Source organism: Peromyscus leucopus, chromosome 9, assembly GCF_004664715.2.
Source record: "Peromyscus leucopus breed LL Stock chromosome 9, UCI_PerLeu_2.1, whole genome shotgun sequence".
NCBI classification, from domain to species: domain Eukaryota; kingdom Metazoa; phylum Chordata; class Mammalia; order Rodentia; family Cricetidae; genus Peromyscus; species Peromyscus leucopus.
Window position 1 is genome coordinate 46,840,741 of NC_051070.1, and position 27,331 is coordinate 46,868,071.

General features: G+C 43.2%; 1 protein-coding gene across 6 annotated transcripts in view; it reads right to left on the minus strand.

Moving 5' to 3' along the window:
- Positions 1–27,331, minus strand: part of Tsc22d1 (TSC22 domain family member 1) — a 109,773-nt gene that overhangs the window by 59,030 nt on the left and 23,412 nt on the right. The window contains exons 3-4 of one of the 6 annotated variants that reach the window (XM_028878379.2): positions 25,283–25,449; positions 22,766–24,445 (exon numbers count right to left, since the gene is read on the minus strand). The exons of 1 other annotated variant lie outside the window; for it this stretch is intronic. In XM_028878379.2, the coding sequence (XP_028734212.1) occupies positions 25,290–25,449 (160 nt within the window). In that variant the 3' untranslated portion in view covers positions 22,766–24,445; positions 25,283–25,289. Of the gene's footprint in view, positions 1–22,765; positions 26,700–27,331 lie in introns of those variants that run through there. 4 more of the 6 variants (XM_028878371.2, XR_005092153.1, XM_028878360.2 and 1 more) reach the window with 4 other exon arrangements.

Genomic DNA, 27,331 nt, shown 5'->3' on the forward strand with positions numbered 1-27,331 from the left:
GTGCTTGGGAAACCCTTTGACTCTCCAAGGCCTTGGTTAAAATGGCTCACTGGACAGGAGCTAAAGCAGGGGTCCTCAACCTGTGGGTCACGACCCCCTTGGGGTCAAATGACCTTTTCACAGGGGTCACCTAAGACCATCACAAAACACAGATATTTACAGTATGGTTCATAACAGTAGCAAAACTACAATTATGAAGTAGCAATGGAAGTCATTTTATGGCCGGGGGTCACCACAAGGGGAGCTGTGTTAAAGGGTCACAGCATGAGGAAGGTTGAGAACCACTGATAACCTGTGACTGGCAGTTTGACAGGCCTCACTCACTCTGTGAGCCTCAACCTCGAGCCTCTGTACGCTTTCAAGTGTATACACACTATTTTGTGTCTGTCAACTAAAATCTCAGAGATAGAAATGCTTCCCAAGCATCTCAAAGCCACTGCAAGGAAAACACAGAGAACTGTAACTGTTTGGATACGAGAAATGGGTCTTCACATGTCAGAACCCTAGAGGACACCAGACAGCCCAACAGAAACAGAAATTGGCCAGAAGAGAAGGCATCTCAAAAGCCCTGCTGCTTGTCCATCTCATTGTGAAGTTGTGGAAATCATGACTAACAGAAGACGTTAACAGGAGACTCAGTTCCAGTCTCCAGGAGTCAACCAGAGCCACGCAGGGACCCTCGCTCCTCTTCTCCCCTCTCCTTAGCTCTGGAGTTTGCTAGAAAGGGACTCAGTCAGAGGACGCAAGAAGACAGAGCAGGAACAACCCAAGATCAATTAAAAAACGGTTTGGCAGATAATCCCTGAAGGTCCCTGGAGTGAGCTTCCAACAATGCAGTGGGAAAGCCTGGCAAGTCAGCAGGAGAACAGAGTGAAGACACAATTAAATTTCTCCTCAGGTCTATCACTCTCACATTCAAAGCATCTGAGGGACATTCTAGTTAAAATTCATTCTGTTGATCTGACGGGCGGTTCCATGGTTAGCTCTCTGGACTCTGAGCATAATCTGATCATCCGAGGAGAAGTATATATTACTTACTCATTAAAGGCTATGAGAATAACCAGGAGCATTTACAGGGCAGGGGGAGAGGGAGGGAGGGAGGGAGAGGGAGAAAGAGACAGTGAATTCTTATCATCTCAGAATTCCAAGATGAACCCCAAATGGGCCAAAGATTCACACAGGGAAAAAAAAAAAAAGAAAAATCCACAAGATAATTTCCTTATGTCAAGTTAAGTTTTCCTGACTCTAAACTCCAACCATGAAAGAAAACTTAGATAAATTTCACTATATAGAAAAAAAAAATAAACAAAAACCTCTGCATGTCCAAACCACAGCACCCACCATAAACAAACTTGTAACAGTAAACTGTCAAACAAGGAGAAATATTTACTACTCTTTATGTCATGTAAAAAGGGCCAATACCAACAAGAAATCCTGGCAACACAAGGAACTTGACCACTGACCAAGGAAGATACACGTTAGAACTACTCTACCGTTTTCAATGGAGTCTCTCACGCACTGCTAGTGTCTGAGGAAGTTCCGACTCTCGGGGAGCGCAGTTTAACAATGGTCATCAATCCTACTGGGAATCTAACTTGTGGACATGAACATACAGTTAGGAAACGGCACAAACAAGGTCGCTCATAGTTATGAGAGGCTGGTTAGGGACAAATCTGGGTCTGTGCAATCCTAACAAGTGTCAAGAGACCGCTGTGGCGGTGCACTTGACTTCCAGCACGGGGCAGGCAGAAGCAGGACATCACGGCAACTCCCGGGCCAGCCTGGGCTGCACAGCAAAAACTAATGAAGACGCTATTTGCTACCTGTAAAGGCTACCCAAAAGCCGTAAGTGAAGAACAGAAGGGGCAAATTGATGTGTATGGAGTGCTACCATTTATGTAAATTTACTAAGTGAAAACCTAAGGGTTGCTAATTGCTTGAAGAGGTACAGAAAACCACCCCCAAGAACATACAGCAGGCAAACATTTTTCATGGACTTGCTCTATAACAGTTTTTTAAATGAATGGCTGAAACAGAAACTGAGGCTGGTTCTAATAATGTATAAAAAAAGCCCCATCTCCCAAACATAGTTTCTAAACACTTTAGCTAGTATGCAATGTATGTTACCCGGTATGCAGAATTTTGTCATTTATATTGCTAAAAAAAATTAATTAAAAACAAAACCAATTTCACGCTGATCATCATTAGTGTGCCCGAGAATGTTGGAGGGCACTGGAAATAGGCCAGCACCCACTCCTGTCTCTCCTCTACACGGACACTCTTCCTTCATTCTAGCTGTCCGACTTTAGAAGGTCTCTGAATGCCGAGACTTGAATTCAGGTTCCCACAGGCAGGCAGCTGGGTGGCAGAGAGGTGCCATTCACCTGGCATCAGCCAGCTGATGACCAGCCAGGGCATCCCACGGCAAGCACAGCCAGGCCACCTTCCATGGCTGCACTATACCAATAAAGATGTTCGTGTCAGGAAAAGCAAACGTCACAGGTCAAATACTATTCCAGGTCTATTTGTGGAAAAGCTCAGTATGTACAAAGCCACCTTAGAAAAGCCCCCATCAAAAAAACCACTAAGGAAAGGTTTGGCCAAGGCACCGCCAGCTTCCTCCCTCAAAAGCAGGCTCTCAGGAAGTCAGGCTTTCCCGCTATCGTTCTCCTCTCCTCTTTTATGTCTTAGACACAGCAACGCTATCAACAGGAGCGTCTCAAAGCAGAAAACAAAACACTTCGTCTTGGGCTGATCCATGACCTGAAGGATGACGGTGTGTGTGTGTGTGTGAGAGTCTCCCCCGAGTCTGCACAAAGGTTTTTCACCTCCTTTTCTTCTTGCCTCCTCCTAATCACTTAGCTCTATCATGCCAATCGTGCTATAAAAAGCAACTGGCAGCCGGGCGTTGGTGGCGCACGCCTTTAATCCCAGCACTCGGGAGGCAGAGGCAGGCGGATCTCTGTGAGTTCGAGGCCAGCCTGGGCTACCAAGTGAGCTCCAGGAAAGGCGCAAAGCTACACAGAGAAACCCTGTCTCGAAAAACCAAAAAAAAAAAAAAAAAAAAAAAAAAAAGCAACTGGCAAGGCAGCTGTTGGATCCAGCACGCCCTTTCTGACCTGGGATGGGCGCGTATGTGATAGAATGTACATGTATGTATGTGTTCAGCCTGTTCTATGGACTGTCTTCACTATTTACCGGTGCTCCATAAATCCAAAGAAGATTATGAGAACCATTGCCACTTGAAAACAAAAACAAAAACAAACAAACAAAAAAACCCTTCTCATTAAATATTACCAAAGGTAGAGAAAATGACCAGAAGACCCAAGCAGGAAGTTCCCGAGAAGCAACATCACAGAGCACCGGTTTTTAAACTGGAAATGTAGATGCATCATCCTTGACCTATGAGTACCTCCCTTTGCAGGTATGCCGAATGCCACAAATGGAGCATGTACCAACGACATGTATGTTAAAAAAAAAAGAGCTAAAAGTCCCTGCAAGCCAACTATGGTAGCAAGCCTGTCATCCCAGCACAGGAGGTTGAGAAAGGAGAATCTTAGTTTGAGGCCAGCCAGCTATGGCCATGGAGCGAGGCCATGTCTCACAGAACACAAAAGACAAAACAACGAAAAGCCTGCACACACACACACACACACACACACACACACACACACACAGCTCTGTCAAAGTGGGGACAACTGGACTTCACATTAATTCACACACAGTTCTCCTCACATTCCAGGCACCCCCTCAAAAAGGACAAAGGTAAAGAGTGAGCGTGGTGGCACATGCCTTTAATCCCAGCACTCAGGAGGCAGAGACAGGAGGATCCTCGAGTTCGAGGCCAGCCTGGGCTACAAAAGCAAGTTCCAGGACAGTCAAGGCTGTTACACAGAGAAACCCTGTCTCGAAAAATGAAAAGCAAAGATAAACAAATAACCAAAAAAAAAAAAAAAAAAAAATTGTTTCATAAAATTTTAAAAAAGGACAAAGTTAAGAACAAATTGCCTTGTTTTATTTTTATTAAAGAGGCCTAACTATAGACCCTAACAGAGGATACATATGGCACTTATTTTAATATTTACAATTTAACATTGTATAATTCGAAAACAGCTATCTGACCCTGTTTTTGTTTTAATCATGGCATTAAGAGGACAGTAAAAATTATGGGCTGGTAAGTAAGGCTGGACTTTAAGTTGATATACAAATCACTCTGATTTCAAAGGACTGTATGAGAGAAAGGAATCCCCAAATGTTCATACTATACCTTTACCCAGTTATCCGAACACAACAGACCAGTTCTCTAGAACAGAGTGATACACTTGATGCAGTAAGAAAACACTACAATTTGCTGCTTGAGGTGGGCAGGAACTGACACACGCCTTCCTTTCTATTTCAACACTGGAAATGACCCCACCTTCTGCTCTGCCGATGTACGACAGGAATATGGACGTCTTTCTAAATTCACCAAATCAGTTATGGTTCAAGTTCAATTAACCTCTATGTTCAAAGACAGTTGACAAGAGGCCCCTGAGATTGACGTGGAAAGTCTGTCTGCCTAGGTCTAGCTAGCTGGGTGGGAGAGACACTGCCAAGCTCACGGTTGCCATGTTTCTATGTGGTAAGCTTTGTTTTTCCAAGGAAAAAAAATACAGAATAAAAAGGAGAAAAAAATAAAGAAAAATAAAGAACACTGTGCTTGCTATTAAATGCTCAAACTGGCAGGCACTGCGGTCTTGGTCCATCCTTTGTCAGGTCTCCTGACATCAATACTGCAGAGGTCCTGTCCAAGCGCTTTCCCCAGTGGCATCACCAGGGCGGAGGATCCCCCCCCCCCCCATAAGCCTTTTCTGGTAACTGTGAGGCATGAATGGAACTCTCTCTCACAATGTAAATGTCTCACAGTTGGAGGACCTGACTGAGGTGTGAATGAAACAGCAATAACAGGGTCAGGGGCACTAATGCCAGGGCCCAGTTCTGTGTTAACCTCACAGCTAATGAAAGCAAGGAGGAGGTCAAACCATCAGGAATTCCACAGGAAACACATCACCTGGCTAGTGAAACAATACTCAGACACTACACGCATCACAATCAACAAGACCTAAAAGGTAAATGCCCAAGAACAGAGACATGCTCGCTGAAATCCACACAGTACTCAATGCAGTTAGTTTAACATTTTCAAATACGTGCTAAATACCGCTAACACTGCGGAAAAACTTTAGTTTTACAAAACATCCTCCTGAAACTAAAATGCAACCGCTTATCAGTAAACATGGATGAAGTATGCCAGTTAGTACGACAATTGTGAGGTGGGCTATAAATAAGATACACAAATCTGGATGTGGCCTGGCAGCCTGTAATCACTTGGGGTGGGGGTGCGGGGAGGGGAGGTTGAGCCTAAGGGAGGCTGCAGACATGCTGCCTGTATGGAATAAAAAGGCCGGAGTGGGGAATTAAGACCTGTTTCTTTTTTTTTTTTTTTTTTTTGGGGGGGGGGGTTTCGAGACAGGGTTTCTCTGTGTAGCTTTGCGCCTTTCCTGGAGCTCACTTGGTAGCCCAGGCTGGCCTCGAACTCACAGAGATCCGCCTGGCTCTGCCTCCCGAGTGCTGGGATTAAAGGCGTGCGCCACCAACGCCCGGCCAAGACCTGTTTCTTGCATAGCTTGGCCTCTGGCATTTGCTACATTGTTTCTAAAATAAAATAAACTCAGTGTGTACGTAGGCTCTAGTTAAAAGGCAAGTTTTCCTGGAGAAGATACAAACTCTGGAACGAATTCCTCCTTTTCTATATGCACTGTGTATGTATAACTTCTACTTGAACCAGAAGTAATTCCCTGAAACCTTACAGAGCGCAGCTCCTGCAAAGGACCCGGGTGACTCCCCAGCCTTATACAAGTCACGGAGCAGAGAAGCCAAAGCGAGACATGCGCCATGGTCCAGGATCCCATCCATGTGGTTAATATACACAGATCTGTGCACGCGCATGTGGAAGGCATTTAAACGGGATCGTTAAACATTTAAGTGAGAGGACGGAGCTGAAAATTCCTCTCTCTCCTATAGTCCACCAGTCACTTTGTGTAAATAAGTTGAAAAACCTGTGTGATGTAAAAGACAGGCTAGGGGCTGGGGTGGTGGCTCAGCAGTTAAGAGCACTGACTGCTCTTCCAGAGGTCCAAGGTTCAATTCCCAGCACCCATATTGCAGCTCACACCCACCTGTAACTCCAGTTCCAGGGGATCCTGACACACTCACGAAGACATTACTGCAGGCAAAACACCAATACACATAAAAACAATAGTAAAAATAAGTTAATAAAAGACAAGCTAGAGATCTTTCTCTTACACAGCATAAATCTTTCCAGCATGCTGAATCTAACCTCTTTGTAAAGAAAACGTTTCAGCGGTTCAGGGGTTAACGGATCCTCTAATACTGCATGGAAAAGGATTTTTAAGGATAGATGCTTTAAAATGTGCACCAATTTGTGATTTGTAATAAACACGCCAAAGAGGTAATTTTAAAAGATTCATTTGAATACTCAAAAAGTTAAAATTAGAATTTTAAGTCTTTTTATAAACTCAAGTCATAGTAGGCTTTTATTTCTTTAAAAAAATTGTTTTTCGAGACAGGGTTTCTCCGTGTAGTTTTGGTGCCTGTCCTGGATCTCACTCTGTAGACCAGGCTGGCCTCAAACTCACAGAGATCCACCTGGCTCTGCCTCCCAAGTGCGCCACCAACACCTGGCAAAACCCTTTCTTTTTAAGTGTAGGGGTGAGAAGGTCAGAGGTCAGCTTCTAGGAACCGGGTCTCTCCCTCCACCACGTGTGCTCTGGGGATCGAACTCAGGCCAACAGACTTGGTCACAGGCGCCTTTACCTACTGTGTTCTCTGGACAGGCTAGGATTTTATTTCTTAAAATGATGGAAACTTCAAATTTTCAAATTGGAAGCAAGGGCAAACTGAAGTCCGAGCAGAGAAATTCACTCAACCTTGCAGAGCGGGGGCACACGCTAGGTGACATTAAACTCGGATGGCCGCTAATCACAAGGTGCCACCTCCTCAGCCTGCTCATCAGTGAACTGACGGTTATAAACACCACAAAAAGGCTAAATCACTCACCCTGGGATTACTCACAAAACTTTTTAATTGAAACGTGTTTATAGAGGTGTTTAAAACAATCCCCCATTATTTTGTGTTTTATACTGAAATGTCAGAGCGACAAGAGAAAGTCCCTTACGTCTGCACACATAACATGGATGCGCTTAAAAGAAACAAGCAAACTCCTGTCACCGAGAAAAGCAGTAAAAATGAATCTAGGGAACAAATCTGGCTCTCTAATAATTAAAACCATAAAGGTGATGCCTGAAGTATAGCCAATAAATAGCATCTCATTTTTCACTGGAAGATTGAGTTTAAATTTACATAAACCTGTTCATTTTTGGTAGAGCTCTCAAGTTACACAATTCAATGTACATCATCTTTGAAGCAACGTGACCTTTTCAGTGGAGTGGGGTGCAAAGGACGAGGGAAACCCAAAGCTGGTGTGCCACCCACCTATCCCACCTACTATGGGAAATGGATGTGATCTAGAGTTTTCAGGGGTATGCTAATTAGAAAATGGGCATAAATTGTGTCCTGCTGGAAACAGGGCCACCCAGGAAGGAGTTGCTAGTTTGTGTTCCTAGTTCATTTGAGCCCCAGGAACCGAGCAGTGTTTAACAGCCCAGTCACCAGAGGACTCCGACTAAAATACTGAAGAAAGGCCAGGCGTGGTGGCGCACGCCTTTAATCCCAGCACTTGGGAGGCAGAGGTAGGTGGGGATCTCTGTGAGTTCAAGGCCAGCCTGGTCTACAGAGGAGGTTCCAAGACAGCCTGGGCTACCTACACAGGGAAACCCTGTCTTGGAAAACCAAGAGGAAATCAAAATAAAACAAAGCAAAACTGATGAAGAACAAGTCCATTATCACAGTCACATTTTCCATGGGGAAAAAAAACCCAAGTGACAGGTAAACACAAATGGAATGTTGAGTTGGTCAACTTCAAATTTGGGAAAGTACATACTTAAGATATTTCCATAACAAGTACTTAGGAAAAAGTTACTACTGAGATTAGAAATTTTAGGAAACATGTAATAAGCTATTTTGCACAGAAATTTTCCTCAGTGTAAAAATAAATGCATCTCTCTCTAACTTTAGCAAGGAAAAAAAAACATATTTAAAAGTTTTCAAACAAGCTGCAAAGGACCAGAGTCCTAGTAACCAATTTTATAGACTTTTTTTCCCCCCTAAAATAAACTTGTCTGTGCCTGAACACAGGGAATACTAGACTTCAACCTACGCTGTGCTCTACGAGGGGCACCCTGCAGAAAATGTTATTACTGAGGCTAGTCTGTGCTCTGGAAATGGGTTTTGGCATCATTCAGTTCTGTGGGGGTGGGGGTGGGGGTGGTTAATACATTAAACTCACAACTGTCACAAAACTGCTCCAAAAAGCAGGACAATTCAAGCAAGAAAAACAAAAAAAGCCACAATGTAGATGGACTTCAAAACCATGACTCACACCTAATGAGTATTTTAAGAGATTGCAAGAGGCTGAAGTGATTGATACTCATTCCGAAGAGGAAAAGTGAGACTACCAGAATTTACCACACAGTTTCCTAGCAAAGAGGTCGTCCTAAAGGCCGTGAAGAGTTTCTAAGTTTCTTTAAGAACTCAACAACTGCTACAGCCCGTGACTCTCCACTCCCTCACGCCCAGGGCCGCAGCAGAGCAGAGCAAACAGGAACGCAATGATCATATTTCTACGTCAAAAGCCCCAGGGGGAGAATGAGTCATGGAAGCAATCCAGGCAAGCATGTGGCATTCACAGGCTCACCCTAAATGTACAAGGCTTTTCATCAAAAATGTCTCAATGGTTTATCAAGTAACAACCACCCCAGCTTGGGGTTCACGCACTACAGTCAAACCCACCAACCTCGCTCGGATACTTTCCTCTCCGTTAGAAACAAGTCTACATTCTCAGTTTTAGAAAACGAGGGAACACAACAATGAAGAAGTGCCAATCACTCTCTTAAGGCGTCAAGTCTCAAAAAAGGAAACAGCCAGATTACAGACACATGCATATATACGTATATACACACACATCAATGCATTCATGAGTATGTGTGTATACCACTACCTAGAGAAAAGAAGGGGTTTAGGGGAGCTACAGTTCTAGTTAATTTCATTTCTAAAGACAACTCTTTCAAGCTGGACAGATGCCCAATGGTTAAGAGCACTTACTGCTCTATGCTCTTGCAAAGAACCAAGTTCAGTTCCCAGTACCTACACAGGGCAGCTCACAACCACTTCTAACTCCAGGTCCAGGGAAGCCCTCTTCTAGACTCCCCAGGTAACCGCCTGCACAGGGTGCACATACAGACAAGCAGTAACACACATACACACAAACATAATATTAACTACCTTCAAGCTAAGTGTATTCGCTATAAATGAAAGGCAAAGATCAGACAGACAATATTCTGGGCTTCAGAAAATCAGGCAATACACAGAACAAAATAGTATGTACTTTTAAAGTGGGAAAAATCACTGAGGAGTCGCCAACCCGCAAAGAATGAGGTTAAGGAAAACTTAGAGATGATGACAAGCTAAAGGTATTTCTAAAGTAAAGAAATTTACCTGAGTTCTAAAGGGGGAAGTAAGGTGTCCCAGTCATCAGAAATCCCTATGACAAGACATTCGGGGTGAGTAAGTGAGCAGGTCTAAGGACAAATCCTGGGGCTTGTTATTGCTTATACAGGAAGAAAGGGAGGGAGAGGGAGAGAAACTTAAGAGGGTTTAAGCAGGAGGCAGGCATGAAGAGGAAAGACTACAATAAGAACTGAGGCAGGGGGATGCCCACTGGGGAAAAGGTCAACAGGAGGAGACATTGAGATCGGATATGAAGAAGCCTGATTAAGCTTAGTGGTCTCAGCCAGAAGCAAAAAGACAAGTTCCTGGAGGAAAGAAGAGCTAACAGCTGGAACTACTGCATGGGCTACAACAGAAAACTAAGAACTGTGAGGAAAAAAACAAAAACCAAACCTGGTCACTGACCTCACTTTTCACAAGTCAGTTCAAAACTGATCAGACTTCAGTGCAAAACTCAACTGTTAGACCTCAGTAACAGCAACGCTGGGACTCTGGAATCTGGAAACTAACTTTTGTTGTTGTTGCTGGTTTTTGTTTGTTTGTTTATAGAAACTACCAAACTCATGGCACATGAAAGAAAAAATAGGATGAGGCTTTAAAATTAAACATTTCTCTTCTACCAGGCACCGTTGAGTGAATGAAAGAATAAGCCACAGGAGGGAAGGAAATAAATGCCATCTGGGAAGAATCAGCACTCTTCAAAGTCGCTAAGAAAACAACTTTTTAAATGAGTAGCAGTTACAGATGTCTCACCACAGAGAGACAAGACTTTTAGACAGAGTCCAGTGTGGACCAGGGAACCGCACACTGAAACAATGAAAAGTCACCACCTGACAACGGGAGCAGACAGAGCCAAACACTGGCACTGTCGGATGATGGGGATGATGTCAAGCGACAGAACTGGAAACGGCCACTTTACAGGGACAGTGGCAGTCTGCGCAATAGAGCACTGTGCTAAGAATGGGGACTTCCCCACGTGAGTTTAACCGTGGGTCCACATAAAGCACTACATGAATATTCATGTAAGTTTTACTCTCATCGAATCCAAAGTGGGTACAACCAAGGTGCCATTCAATACATAAACCAACCACAGATTGATAGAAAGGAGCTGATCTGCCACCAAAAAACACTCAGCTGCCTTGTGGTAAAGAAAAGCAGCCAGTGTGCCCCTATGACACTCAAGCCAGGCAACACTAGAGACGGTAAGGTGACCGATCAGTAGGCGCCAGGGTCGCGGTGGGGTGGCTGAGAAGAGCACGTGTTTTCAACTTTGTCACAAAACTAACGTGTGCATCACACAGTCCGTGTACAGAACTGCTTCGCCAACTGTAATGAACGAACGTGCCGCCTCATTCAAGACAGCAGTGGAGCCAATCAGAGGAGGGCCTAGGAGCTACTCGGATGAGGCCGACTTCCAGAACAGCCAAAGGCTAGCTAGATGCCACCTGCCTTTCTCCCTTTGTTTAGATGTTATCTTTTCCTGAGTGAAGATCTGAGAAGTCGGGCAGATTAAAAACTGGTGGAGAGCTAGCAAAAGGAAATGGGTAAAGGCCACTTAAGCTCAGACAGAACAAAGAAAAACACAAGCGTGTGCGCGGAGGTACACTCATGACTGGGTGGATAACAATAACTAGAAAGACACTAAGAGATGGAGAGAAAATGAGGTTCCAGAAGCCAAGAAAGTGCACTTCAGAAAGCAGCCGTGTTCGGCCCAGGGCGGCGCCAGCGCCTGGTCAAACAGAGCAGAAGCAGGTCCTTTTCTCCTGGGTTTGGCGTGGGGTGGGGTGGGGACCACAGAACCTTGATGACATTGACAACAGCAGCCCCAGAGGCGCAGGAGGCAACAGCCAGGGTGGAACACGCTGAGAGGAAACAAAATCTGAAAACGGTGGCAATACCAATCGATCATTCTGAGACTGGAGACACTGGTGTGGAGGGAAAGGTCACGTCGGTTTCCTCTTCTTTAGAGGACATAACGGCTTGCCGCTTCACGTCCGCTATGAGGCAAGAGGCTCTGCACCATCCTGTGGTCCCAATCACAGATGGAATCAGCTAGCCAGACTCAATTCACATGAGAAGTTTTCTCCAAGGGGCGTTTGTCAGTACCATGCAGTTTTCATTCACTGTGTACATCCCTTAGGTCAAATGGGCCTTCCTTATCAAAACTGGTGTAGGAAAGCCTAACAGAGACACTTACGGTGCGGCCGGACATGGCCTGGTGGGGAAGAATGGACGGACACTGCTCTTGCGGCACCCACAGCAGATGGCGGACAGCCAACTCCAGCTCCAGGACCCCTTCTGGCCTCCATGGGGCCCTACACTCATGTATACACATACACACTCACACTCACACACGCTCACACTCACAGAGGGGGCAGGAAGAGGGAGAGGGCTAAAAAATTTAAAAATACATAATTTTTTTTTAAGGTACTCATAGCAAGGATCCATCAGAGAAGACAATCTGATAATAGAAGAAAAAATATCAAAGCCAAAAAAAAAAAAAAAAAAATCCCTTAACAAGATTCAAGAGTCAGAGGCCAGCTCCAGAGAACAAGGATGAAGCTCTGGAAAGAGGAATTTGGGAGGAAGGTAAACTCAGCCTCCCTGGTGCTTGGGATAGGGGGTGGATGCTCAAAAAGAGTAAATAAATCCAAGTCACAGGGGTGGCTTGCAAAGGTCCTGGGGAGCAAGTCTCCTTGCACTGGGACTCAAACACAAAGCAACCAGGGTTCAAGCAGGGTTCTGACTCGCAGTTTCCAGCTCAACAAAGGGAAACAGGTAAATGCTGAAGCAGCGACCGACCCTGCCTAACTTCACAGCTGGCGCAGAGGCCAGGGAATGGTGAGTAACCACTAGGGACTAGGAGAGAAAAACTCCTGGTAAAGCGCCAAGGACCTCACACCTCCATACAGCATCATCAAAGGCAGAAATACACCCAGGTTCTGGTGGTCAAGAACACACAGAATACAGGCTCTGGAGAAGGGAAAACACCAGAGCAGAGTTCCCAGAATAGTGTCTCCTCTCAGTGAAGATTCTCCCGGGGGAGGAGGGGGTAAAGGGCAGGCAGAGGGGTCCAGAGGCCAGCATGAGCTCAACCCATATGGTGTAGCTCAATTCTAACACAAACTCACTGATGCATGCTTCCAAGATTTTGTAAAAAGGCTAAAGATATTAAATCAGGGTCATTGGGAATGGCAGGTATTTCTCCAGAGGCCACGTGAGCAGGATGACTGCTGTGGAATCTTTTTTGAGAGGTTGAAAGAAAGTAGTGTGTCTAGCCAAACGACCCTTACAAAGTGAAACAAGGCTTTGGCAGACAAGAAGAGATGGAGAAAATGATCACAAAGAGACGTGCCTAGGAATATGAAAAGTCCCCGTGGAAGGAAAATGACACAGATCTACACACAGAAAGGAGAAAATGTGAGTTATTTTTACAATTCCCAATTGATCTAAGTTTTTGCGAAATGGTGACTGCACCAATGTGGAAAAGTGAATGAAGGATGCTGTGAGGACCAGGATGCTCCACAAAGGACACTGTGAGGACCAGGATGCCCCACGATGGACACTGTGAGGGACCAGGATGCCCCACGATGGACACCGTGAGGACCAGGATGCTCCACGGTGGACACCGTGAGGACCAGGATGCCCCACGGTGGACACTGTGAGGACCAGGATGCCCCACCACAAGGCAGCTAGCTGCAGGGCTCATGACGTGAAATAGTTACCTAAGGTGGATTTGCCATCAATGGATGCTGTAACTTCAAGGACTCAAATGAACCTTAAAGTGTAAGGCTAGGGGGAAAGATACATAGAATTTCATAAAATGCTTGGTTACTACAAAAGAAGGAGTGGCAGAGTAATGTGGAAAGCACACAAAAGAAATGAAAAGTTACATACAGGGTGTTAGACCAGCTATTTCAGCCATCACTGCCAAGTGCTGTGTAAATGAGCCCCTCAAAGGGCAACTGCCATCAGGAAAGCAAGTATGAAGATCCAAATATGTGGTGTCCGCGAGAAACTTTCAATTCAAGAGCACATAACAGATCAGGAATTGAGTGAGAAGTGAGAGGCACAGTGGTACACACTTGTAGTGCTAGCACTGAGGCATGAGAAGGAGGATCATGAGTTAGCCTGGGACGACAGGGTAAGACCCTATCCGGAAGGGAGGGACTGGCGAGACCCATCAAGGGAAGAGGCCTTTCCTGAGCAAGCTGGATGTGGTGTTCAGTGTTCTGCAGCTGTGATCCCAGCACTGCCAGGGTAAGATGGCAGATAGAGACAGACCTGCCCAGAAGGTCAAGTGCCAGCTAGCTAGCCTGAAGCATGCAGCTCGGCAGAAATGGCAGGGGAGAACTGATGCCCGAACATTGTCCTATGACTTCCTGACATGCCCCATGGTGTATGCCTACACTCAGAAACACACACCGCACACACTGCAATAATTTTCGTTTTAAAGTAGAGAAGAGGTAACATACACAACGCTCACACTAATCAAAAGAAACTGGGGAGCTGGGGATGCATCTCAGTTGGTAGGGTGCTTGCCATCACACATGATGAGTCTGTGCCCCAGTGCCACATAAGCCAAGCATGATGACACATGCTTGCAATCCTAACACTTAGGAGTGGCAGAAGAATCCCAAAACCAAGGTCATCCATGGCTACATACTGAACTTGGGGCCAGTCATGCTAACACAAAAGAAGCTTGAAGGGCTAGAGAGTTGCCTCAGTGGTTAAAAACTCACTGCTCTTCCAGAAAAGCCTAGTTTGATTCCTAGCACCCAAGTCAGGGAGCTCACAGCTGCCCCAAGATCCAGCTCCAGGGCATGCAATGCCCTCCGTGGGCACCTGCACTCACACACCCAAACCACACAGATTCTCACATCCACATAATAATAAAAAGAAAAAAAACTTTTTTGAAAGAGAAAATCTAAAAGTGTGGAAGTAGTTGTATTCGTTTCAGACAAAGTAGGTTTGAGAAGAACGTCAAGATATAGGTAAGTATTAATGAATAAAAAGGTCATGTTCTAAGATGTAAACATCTGTAGTATATATGTGCCTGACTAAAAACATGAGAATACATGAGGAAAAAGCTGATAGGAGCATTAGAAAAACAAGCAAACCCTCTATTACAGTGAAAGACAAGTGAATACAAGACCTATCAGGAGCGAATAAGGGCACCACCTAACAGCACCGTCAGCCAGCACCTAAATGACAGCTACAGGCTACTACACCCAACACAGTAAGATTCATGTTCTTCTGCTCACTCAGCACAATAACCCATACAGTGCATATTCTGAGCAATAAAACATGCAACAACAACAAATGCAAAAGAATTCAATGTTTGCACACAATGAAATTAAACTAAAACTCAGTAACACTTACCAATTACTTTCAGTCAACTGAAGCCCCTCAAATCCTTGGCAATTCAACATACTTTTAAATTCACATAGGTTAATTCAAAGGTCAAAAAAGTGGTCTCAAGAGAAACTGTAAGTATTTCAAACAAGGGGTTGACAGAGTAACTCAGCATATCAATACTCTGAACCTGGTGGTCTGTTTGGTCCTCAAAACCAACACCAAGGTGGATGGAGAAAACCAACTCCACAAAGTCGTTCTCTGAACACACACTAGTATAAACAAAACTTTTCAAAAATATTTCAGACTGGGCTGGAGAGATGGCTTGGAGGTTAAGAGCACTGGCTGCTCTTCCAGAGGTCCTAAGTTCAATTCCCAGCAACTACATGGTGGCTCAGAACCATCTGTAATGAGATCTGGTGCCCTCTTCTGGCGTGCTAGTATACATGCAGGTAGAACATTGTATACATAATAAATAAATAATCTTTAAAAAAAAAGAAAAAAGTATCTCAAACTTGGAAAATGAAAACATAATTCAACAAGGTGTGGGGATCAATGCAGCAAAAATAATACCTGGAGGGAAATTTATAGTGCCGAATGCTCATGTGAAAAAAGTCTCAATAATCTAAACTCCATCTTAGGAAAACTAGGTACAGAAAAGTAAAGTAAACCTAAAGCAAAAGCCAGGTAAAACTGATCAGAAAATCAAACAACCCCAAAGCAAGAAAATCAACAAGAAAACCCCAAACAGGAAAATCAACCAAACCAAAATCCAGTTCTTTGATGGATGCACTGACTACTGTCCATAGTAACCCATAAAAGACAACAGAACACACGACCACACCTGAGAGACCACGAGATCCCAGACACTGAAAGGAGAGAAAGCATTGTGAAGCTATCCACTGGGCAACTTAGCAGAAATAGATCAAATGACACCATGTCCTAAAACAGAGGGGAAATGTTTCTAACTGCACAGACCTGTGCTTACTAAAGAAATGAAGACAGCAATCAGCAGCCTTCCTAAACAGAAGCCAAGTCCTAGATACTGAGGAGTGCACGTTTGAACTCAACCGAATACATAATAAACAATATTCTCTACCAACCATGTTTGGCTCATGTGTATGTGTGGTGTGCCTACCTGCATACATGCAGTCTCCTCAGAAGGATGGAACAGGTAAAAGCTGCCAAGCCTTACACTAGTATCTAAAACAAAGACAACACAAGAAAGGGAAATTACAGTTCCACTCCTCTTACCGAGAATGATGCAAAAATCCTTGACAAATGAAATCCAACAGCACATAAAGAAAACTATAATCCACAACAAATGAGATTTATAATCATCTCATGAATGCGAGGTTGGCTCAACTCAGAAACCAACTAATGAAACTAGAAAAATCCTATAATCATAGCAACAAGTGTTCATTAAAGATTTGGTTTTGACGGGTTTTATATCTGTGTCTGTGTGTGTGTCCAACAAGTATGTGAGTGCCTTTGGAGACCATAAAAGGGCACCTGGTCCTCTAGAGCTGGAGTTAGAGACAGTTCCTAAGCCACCCAACATGGGTGCTGGGACCTAAACTTGGGTCCCCTGGAAGAACAGCAAGTGCGCTCAACCACCACGTCATCTCTCTAGACCCCTCAATAAATGATTCTGATGCATTTGTCAAGATTCTGCATCAATTCAGCATTAAAAGCACTAAGTGAAACTGGAAAGTGGAGGAACTTCAGTCTCAGGAAGAGTGCCCACAAAACCCCATGGCCAACCTTGCAAGACCTTCCCTACGACTCAGAAGACAAGGACATCGCTTGCTTATCCAGTATCAGATGGGTAAGTTCAAGCTAGTGCAATAAGCAGAGGAAATGAAAGGTAGATTCAAGGAGTAAGTCACAATCATCTTCATGCCCAGATGCCACTCCACATGCTGAAAATCCCTGAGAGGGGGGAGGGGGAGACACCTCAACTCTGTCACTTCAGCAGTACTGAAACTTTCCAGGATGTGAGCTCATCCCAAATTGACATTAGATTCAATACAGCCTATCAAATTCTTCAGCAGGTTATACTGAGAATGGAGACTAAGAGATTTGAAAGACTACATGGCCTGGAAAAACCCAAAATGGAAAAATCGCACAACGCTACAGATAAGCGAAGCCTAGCGCTACCACGGCTTCCCATCTTCCCCAAAGCTCCAGTATGGAGAGGAAAATGGTAGCTAGGCACCAGGACAACACAGGATGCCAAGAGCAGAAACCAAGAACAGAGTAAAGCTATCTCTAAAAAGCAACAAGGGCAACTCAGGGGAGAAAGTCTTTATATTTGTAAAATGCCCAACTTTTTTTTTGGGGGGGGGTAACTAGATAACAAAGGGGTGGGGGAATCTACGTGAACGGGTTTGCAGTAAACTTACAAACACTACCAAATCATGACTCATTAAAGGGAAGCTGTCAGGATGGACTTTCCTTAAAATAAATAAAATAAAAACACTCCTCTGAAAAGAACATTGTCAGAGACTGAAGACAAGCCACAGAATGGGGGATAAGCCTGGCCAAATGTACATCCGATAAAGGACTGGTATCCAAAACACACCACAAACTTGTCAAAATCAATTAGCTGCTTTCCAAGCAGGCAAAAGCCCTTCGGCAGGATACCTAACACCAAATAAGCTAACAGAGACAAAAGCTGTCATGAAAAGGACCTTACAGAGTATCGCTAGGGAACTGTGAACTGAAACAATGAGATACCAGGGCACTCCTAAGAACAGCCAGAACCAGACAACATCTAAGGCTGGAGAGAATGTAGAGCTGCAGAACTCAAGTCACTGAGAAACAGAATGGTCAAAGAATCTGCAATTCTAAGATGCCCCCAGGAGCAGTTGGTCCCAAGCGACACTTCGAAAATTACCACTATACAAGAAAGTAAAACCCTTTCTGGGGCTGGGGGCTAGCCCAGTCAGTAAAGCGTCTGCCTTTGGAGCAGTCTGGCAGTTTGTGTAGGATGGAACTGAGCAAGGTGTACCATAGGACCCAGCCACAAAGTGAGCAGGAGAGCCCAGCAGACTCCTAAGGCAGTGAAGTTCTTCTGATGCTGTCCATCTGTGACACTGTGTATTATGGCACGGGAAGCAGCAGGCACAGTAATGCAGACTGTTAACAAGGGTCGGAAGTTTGTTCATCAGTTTTAAGTGCGCCACACTAATAAAACATGGGAAGAGTACTACAGGAAAGGAGATGGCCACTTCATTCTCCGGTCCATTTTCCTACAACCCCAAAATGCTCCTGTAAGTCTGTGAGCACACACTAGGTAAACTGATCCTTTCGTTGACCTGATTTACAGCTCTGGGTGAAAATGGTCCCGAGGATCGGCCTTCTTTTGGCAAAGAATTTTGATAAACAAAAATAAATTAGAATTCTTTAAATAGATTGCTTTCAGCCGGGCGGTGGTGGCGCACGCCTTTAATCCCAGCACCCGGGAGGCAGAGCCAGGCGGATCTCTGTGAGTTCGAGGCCAGCCTGGGCTACCAAGTGAGTTCCAGGAAAGGCACAAAGCTACACAAGAGAAACCTTGTCTCGAAAAACCAAAAAAGAAAAAAGAAAAAATAGATTGCTTTCAAATGCCATCTCCTTTGCCCACTGACAGTATGCTCTTGGGCAGGTTTTGTAACCTCTGAGTTGTTTGGCATATAATACAGAAATATTCCCAACTTTCTCACAGGCTAGCTGAACTGTTGGGATAAGCATAGAACCCCAAAAGGGTGTCCATTGTAGCTAAAACAGCGTTCTTGTTTTCTCCAAAATTCTATTTCCATTAAAGTAGGCTAGTCTGTCCTCCTCCATACCCATAGACCCAAGGCTTCGGAAGAAAACTCTAGGGGGCAAAACTGTCTTACTGCACATGTGCAGTCTTGTCTTGTTGCTCCAAAGTATCGATGAATTATTCGGCACCAACAGTGTGCCATGTAGCAGCTAATCTAGAGGTGATCTCTAGCACATGGGAAGATGTGGGTGGATACGCCCACACTTCATCATTTTATGAAAGGCACTTGACCATCTGTGGATGCTGAGAGCAGTGAGTGCCTCGTGTCTTCCTGGAGGTCATTTTTGTGTTCTGGGGGGGGAAACGATTCTAACTGGTAACTACAAACACTGTTAGCTCCAGGGATGCTGCTCTGTGGAGTAGCTGTGAACTAGTGTTCTAGTTCAACATGCAGCACAGGGCGGTATGGGCACGACTGTATTTTCATTAGTGCTCAGGGTTCCACGTCTACTCCTTCACCGTCTTCCGCGGTTGGTGCACTTCCCAAACTGTTCCAATGAAGTGCTACTGCTTATTTCTAATTCTGTCACTAAACACAGGTTCATCTTCTTCTCAATGCCAGTGACGTAACAGTTTGGCTCCAAAAAGCCTGATTACCCTTAAATCTGCAAGGACACCCTGAAAAGTAACATTTTATATTACACAGGTCATTTAATACATAATTCAGTTATTTATGTCAGAACTAAGCAAGTAAACCAAAACCACCTTAAATGGACCTTGTATGTTTTAATCTTATTTTCCAAGGTCTTATCTATGAACTTTCTTCTTTCACTAAATGATGCGCCTTGTACAGTCTTTGGACTACTGACCTGATTTTTACAAACAAAATTTCTTTGTTCATCACTATAAACATTATCTGCTTAGGGCAATCTTAGCTAATGAAATTAAGTGTCTTGGATAAACACATCAGGGCAAAGCGATACAAGGATCCTGTGGACAAGCAAGGTCAGGTTTTAAAAGCCAGACACATCTATACTGTGCTGGGTCAATGTTACACACCCAGAAACAAAAGAAAAATGAAACCTTTCAGAAAAACATGTTCAGAAAATCTACTCAGTCTTTAAGACTCTCAAAGACTGCTTCATGAACAGGGCTATGGGGATGCTCAGTCTAGCAGAATGAGGGCTCAGAACTGACAGGGAAACTCCTAGTCATCTTGAAGACTGTCAGGTATGAAAAGGATCACACTTGTTTTGTCATCCAAAAGAAGGCCCAGTAAGACCTGGTAACATGATACATCTGTCCCAGCTGCAGCTGGATCTTCCACACATTTATTATTTATGAATAGTGTGGAATGAGAAATGCTACACTGCTTCTATGTATCAATCAAGATACATGTAAAGGGATGATAAATTGGTCAATTTAAAAAAAACACAGGAGCAAATTCTCAGTCAAGTTCTTTCCAGAATTATCCTAAACTCACCAGCTATCTCATGAAATGGTGACCGATTTATACCAGCAATTATTGTTTTACACTAAAAAGTAGATTAAATTAAAAGTTCTTTTAAGTAGAAGCAAAATGTCAACAAGCTGGAGTTCAGAAAGCAACTCAAATACAAGTAAGATCATGTTGTTTTCTATAGTACCTCAGGAGTCATTGACACTGGCGACCTTGAGAAAAAGTTCTAACCGTTTTCCCACCTCATCCATAGTCGAGAATTAACTTCTCTCAGATGTACTAAGTACTGTACGAACATTCAAATTCTTGAACCTACTTAACTGTCCTTAAAGAAGGTAATAGTACAGCTTTCTTCTTTCAGTTACTTCTATATACTTGATAGTCTTTCTTAATCTTGGAAATAAAGGATTCCCAAGTTAGTTTAAGTGTGTATTTTTAAAACTTAATTTATCAAACTGAAATAAAGATTTAGTATTTTCCTGAACCCTAACCCTGAAGCAACAGAAACAGGAAGACACAGGCAAAGTGAAGCCAGGCAATAACCAAGGAACACCGAAACACCCACACCAGGTGCGGTACCTTCCCAGTCCTCACAGGATGCCAAATACCACATTAAAAAAGGCCAGGCCCAATGAAACACATCTGTAATGCACTCAGAAGGCTGAGGCAGGAGGATCACTAGTTGAGGACAGCCTGTATCTCAAAACTCGGTACACTAGGTATGGATCATAATCACTAAGACAGGAAGGGAAGAAGTTACCTTATAATATTGGAGGATGCCTGAACATAAAAGAGGGCACAGTGTCTGTGGGTCTACTTCTAAATAAACCTCAAACATGGAAAGCCGAAGCTGAGGCTGGTCTGTTTCCGCTCTATCTGGGAAAGTTGCTTTCCTACCTCTTTACCTGTCTGCAGAGCAGCCAGCCTGGTAGAGTTTACATTATCAGCAGCCACTGCACTGACCGACCACATTCTGAACGTTCCTCTACCTGCACCATGCCTTACCTCTTTCTTGTGCAGAGAATCCCTTTGATCAGAATTTCTGAAACTCCAATGCACACTTCAAAGTTCTGTAGAATTTTTACCGTAACAACCTCATTTGCCTTGGATGTATAAACTAGTGGAAAAACTCCAGGGCACCTGTGTGACCACTTGGAAACATGAATTTTTCACATTTAGAACCCAATTAATATGAAATCTTCTTCACAAGTTAACAAAAATAACTGAATGAAAACAGACCTTGCTTGGGATATCCAAGCACGGACACTCTGCTCTCCAAAGCAGAGGAAAATGAGATGCACAGGTTTGCACTGTTTAAAAGTCCGCACTTGGCAGTCACTGCCTTGTGACTTTCTGTAGGAAAGCAGCTCTCCAAAGAGCTGCCCCCTCCAAAGAATGAAAAAGAAAAACCAACTTTTATTTCATCAGAAAAGAAAAAAAAAAAAAAAAAGAATGAAAACATGCTCGCACCATGGCTATGCTGGGCAGTGGTGAAGTCATGACCCACGCCTGACTCCTGAAGGTAATGGTAAAGAACGTTCCCACTGTGCAGTGTTTTCTTTGAAGGCTAATGATAGTGTAGGAAGATCTCGTGCAGAAGCAGCTTGTACAGCTCTTATTTCACCACTGGTTCCGCAATGATTTTGAAATTTCCAATGTGTATAGAAAAGCGTGTGTAGAGGAAACACAGCCTTCCACTGACACAGGACTGTGACCCTTTCAACGATTTGACTCTAACATTAGGAACTTTGTACTTTAGTAGAAACCTTAACTCATCTTTTCCAAACTTACCAGGTGAACAAAACCAAAAAATCTTGGCTTCACTTCCCCTGCCCCAATGTAGTAGCTATTTCAAATTAAAATTTCCATTTATAACACTCATTTTGTTCAGAGTATCATTTCCTCGGGAGGCCAGATCTAAATCCCAGGTTGTCAAGCCTCGAGCTTTATTTCTTGCGTGGGACTGACTCCATCTTATGTGACTTTAAAGTCTGGAGTCTACTTTCTGAACTTCTTCTAACAGACCCTGCACGAGAAAGGGAGACTGCTCTGGCGGCCACCTTCAGGTGGGTGAATGGATACGGTTATGAAGACAAGATCATCCACGCTGTCTGCATACGGTTACAGCAACAGACTCTAAAGTCAGGTTCTGTTATCTGTTCAAGCGGAACATGAAACAAAAACACCTTTCTTGGTAACAACTCATGACCTGGATAGTTCTCCAATCGGCCTTCATTTTCAAATGGGTTCTGCTTTGAGCAGAGGTACTATTTATGTATGCTATTTGGTAAGGGGTTAATATTTTGATCAATCTAACCTTAAAATTTGACCAAATTACTCCTATTGTTTACCATATGGACCTCTAGAATTTTAACGAGAGAATTTTTTTCTCAAAAAAAAAAAAAGACAATATAATCAGAAATACTTAGCAAAAGACACATTAAATTACACTTAAAAACATGGTTGCAATTTTCACTTTCTATTCCTGAAACAAAAATCAGCCATTTATCAGTAAGTGCATTTTTCCATGGAGAAAATATTTATTAGTTTTCAAATAATCACATAATACAAATATTACACAATTAATCATTCTAGAAAAGGAATCACTTATATTAATATTTATAAAATAAACACGGAAATGATATAGAATTGCATATTGTGACACGAAATTGTTCGTTAAAACTCTGAAAGAAAATGCATCAAAATTAAAATTGGAAACAAATCAGTACACAGTAATATACAAAGTTTCACTCTGAAAGAGCTCCCAGTGCAGGAGGTAATGGAAACGCACTGACATTTCTTTTGCATACTTTAAGAACATAGCTGAGATTAATTAAAGCTTGAGATTCTGAGGTTAAATCACTTTCTGTCTTCAGTGCTGAGACAAAAGGCTAGTGACCTCAGGCCATAAAATGGTTTCCACAGTGGTTTAAAGAATGCAACTAAATTTCTAGGCAAACCTCACTTTCAGCTCCCTGAGTTCTTACTAAAATGTTAGGTAATTTGGTTTTTGTTTATATGTATTTATGAACTATCTTATTAAGTCAGGAATACAAAACTGTAATTCTATGGGAATTCAGAGTTCTGTGAGGAAATTTTCCATTCAAAATTATCTCTAACAAATTTACTTGTAAGCATTATACTTCTGAAAAATGATTTATAATTTATAAGAAAAAAAATAGTTCTTATAGCCAAAATAGACTAAAAGCAGATTATATTTTAGCAGATGTAGCTTTTATACTTTGAGAGCCTAACATTTCAGCTGGCTCTTATATTAATTCTACAATTTCTCTTCTTAAAACTTATTCCAAATTAAAAGGAACTGGCAGCATCAAGTGACTGTTACAGTTTTCCTTAGTAGTTTTGACTGGTTTCTAGAAAGTTACTAGATAACCAAAGAAACAAATATTTTGATAGCTGGTGATTTTGGATAACTACATTTCCTTCACATCTGCAAGTTCACTGACTCTTTGCATTACCTCTGTTCCAGACCAACTCCTCTGCATCACTCAAATAGAGATGCCTTCAGTACAGAGGAAACCCTAAGCAGCATTCACTACTTAGAAAAACAGACCCGACTCCACTGGTCTCTGAGACAAACTACACTAAGAATAAGGCTCAGGACCAGCATGAGATGAGCTGAGAGCACATCCTAACATGAACAGACTCTTGAAGAGTCGGGCTCACCCTTTATTTGTCAGTGCCCTTTATCACTGGGTAACAAAAGAGGAGGAGGTAGAGGGGGTTCATCAAGCTTTTTCTATTTTTTATGCTACTTTTTAAAGTGACGGTTGTCTACTTGATTAAAATGGTTTTCAGTCCCACAAATCTTTTAAGTGAAACAGATACAGAGAGCTGCTTTGAAAGACAAGACTCTCAAGCTTCCTCTATTTCAGTCTTCAGAATAATAAATATTTTCAGGCCATATAAAACTCCAATATGAAAAGATTATTTCATTATTTGAGCCTTTCCATTTTCAGACCAAAAATAAACCAGAGTAAATCTTTAAAAGCTTGTAAGTAACAAGATCAGGTGCTGGCTCATCCTTGTGTCTTCTAGACATACTGCATGGATCCATTCACCACTGCCTTCCAAACTGCAGGTGCTGGCATGTGTGACAGAAATCATCCATGAGGGCTCTGCTAGAAGAGTTCCTTTTGCTGAAGAGGTATGATGTTTTACCAGTTGAAAGAAATCTGGGCAATTAGAGAACAAATAAACCGGTCTCCCATTATCAAGATACCTGGAGTCACAGAAGGAAGCCACCAAGGAAACAATGAAAACTTGCCAAAGCACCAACTTCACATTCTACCCACTGTAGATGGTAAGAACTGCCTGGACTCACACCCTACCCTTGGCATCAAAGAAACTAAGAAAGAACCATCTTAATGCCCTAGGAGAAATCTAGTCATTCCTAGGGACTAGAAAACTACTTTTGAGTGTATTAAATGTAACTTTCAGGGGCACTACATCCTGAAAAAGACTCATTGTATTTAAGAATGAAGCCTACATTTAACAGTAAAGCGCAACAGTACTATCATCATTCCATCTCCTAAGAGACTGAGTGTGAAGGCCTAACATTTATGGGAGGAAAAGACCCGGAAGTCCTCACTAACAGGGCAGGGTGGCACCTGGACATTCAACTGTATAAATTAAGAGATCTCAGATGTCCAGCTCACCCAAAGATGAAGCACAGGAATTTCAATTTCTGGACTCTAAAAGAACTCTATCCAGTCCACCATTAAAATAAAGGCCAAAGCGGGAGTCCTACCTTTCTTAAATTCCTGTGAACTACAGACATGGACTAAACCATGCTTATGCCCCAGACTAGCCACACCTTTAATTATCTGGAGAGAAATGAAATAACTCTTAGTTTGTTTTTGAATGGGCACTAGACAGTACTCTGAGAAACACCGAGGTCACAGTCCCGCCTGGTTCTTGTCAGAAGCCAAGGGGATTAGCAACAGAATAAGTGGACAATGGCAGGACACTCCACTCTAAGCAAACCCAAGTAAACAATGGAAAGCACCCACTTGTTTCTCATCCTTTCCCACTCTCTCCAGAGGCTGGACATTCTGTCTCCAAGGGTTCAGTGGAGAAAGTGGCCCCTGACGTCAAAAGCCTCCGTGGTCTTGGCTGTATCTGTGGCTCTAGGATTCGCTCCTTGCACCTCTGGTAGGAGAGAAGCACTGAAATAGAGCTGAATATAGATTTAAGAAAAAATTCTTATTAAAAAATTACATACTCTGGTCATTTGAGTTTGCAATGGCTTATCCTCAGGACAAAAAGGAGCTACGTTGGGATAAACATTCTTGGGACAAACATTCTTGAGTACCATCTTAATTTGAATTTTAGAAGTCTGTTACCACAAATGATTAATTCCTTAGTAGCTATCGAGAAGGGACCTGTACTGGTCTAAGCCATAACATACTCTGTGACAAACCACTCAACTGCAAATCAAGATCGAAGCAAAAAAAAAAATCATATATGTGATGGGAAACAAGATCACAGTTGTCTTAAAGGGACAGGGAGAAGGTATTCAACCTCAGATACATCAAAAGAGCCAGTTCATTCTTCCATCAAAGAGAAGAAGATGGATTGGAAAGTAGAAACAGAATTTCACAGTGACAGAATACTACATTTCAGGAATATCTACAAAGCTCCAGTTAACAGTTTAAATTCCAGTAATTTAGAGAGAATTGATCCACACTATGGCCAAAAAAGGTTAAATTTGAGTTTTAACAAAGCTCTGACTAAAGTCAATGAAAAACGTGGCTTCTTCAAGCATCCGTCTTTGAAACTGGAGGGCAGGATAATGTTCATAGGTAATAGATATTTAAATTTTTTAAATGCATGATCATTTTGTTTGGAGCCAAGAGGGACCAGGGATAATCATTAGTGGCCACAATGCAGAAATTAAGGCATCAAAGTATACCAAACAACGGATGGCGCTAGAGACCCTGGCCAATAGCTTTCCTGTAGGACTGAAGTTCAAAGCTTACAATATCTGATCAAGGAAAAGCTGAAAGGAGAAGCAGAGAGGCAGGTGTGTACTTAAAGTCACAGGGATTAACAGTACTGCCTCGGGGGGAAATGATCAATTCTCTTTGTGGTACGGAGTTCCTGTTAAATCTGAAGATCTTCCACTACCTATAAAGGTGCTGTGGGTCCCTGCTCCCTGATCAGTCAGCCATGGGGTCCTGTTTCTGGGACATGCTATAGTTTGGGTAAATGAAGGTGGGAACTCCACCAGGTTATTCCCCTCTCACACCAGCTGGTCATCACAAGGGTTCCTTACCTGTGAGTGGAGCGAGGGCTGCGCTCTCCTGCTCTCTAGCAAACCAACAAGGGTTAGGGTCTCGGCATTAAGGAAGTAGTAACCAACAGCTAGTGTCTACTGCCTTCGCTTTCTCTCCTGGCTCTGGCAGCCAGTTGGGAAACATACCAAAGCTGAAAAGGAATGGTTACTCCATTATCTGACAACATTTAGAATGAATTTTAAATGCCTCAAGATGAAGAGAAAGCTGAACCCTTCTACCTAGGAGCATATCCAGCTCTCTGCACAAATGATAAACAAAAACAATCTGGCCCTAGAAAAGGAATCCTGTGATGAATTTAACCATCCAACCTATAATTTCCAAAAGTTAAAAGAAATGAAAAAAAATGAAGGTAACAGAGGAGGAGGTGGAATTGCCACCTAGGAAAGACGCATGGGATAAATAACCACAGAGAACTTCATGAGCGACACTGGGTCCTGACTTGCGTTCCCAATAGACTGGAGTAGACCAGTGTGTTCTAACAGTGCTGTCCAGTGTGACTCCAGTGTGGAGGTACAGCGGGTAGGACAGGAAAGAAGAGCAAGTCAGAACCAAGACCTGAATGTAGAGTACCTCAAGGAACGCACTCTGGGCTGGCTGGCTCTTAGAAGAAGTGCCCCTCCCACAGCTAATATTCCTCCTCGTCACTACCATGAGAGCAGCGTCTCAGAGAGCTGCCTCCACCTCCTTCTACCCCTGCAATGCCAGTAAACGCCACAGAGACGCTGCAAAAATCACCCACCAAGAACCCTCTCATTTTTTCTA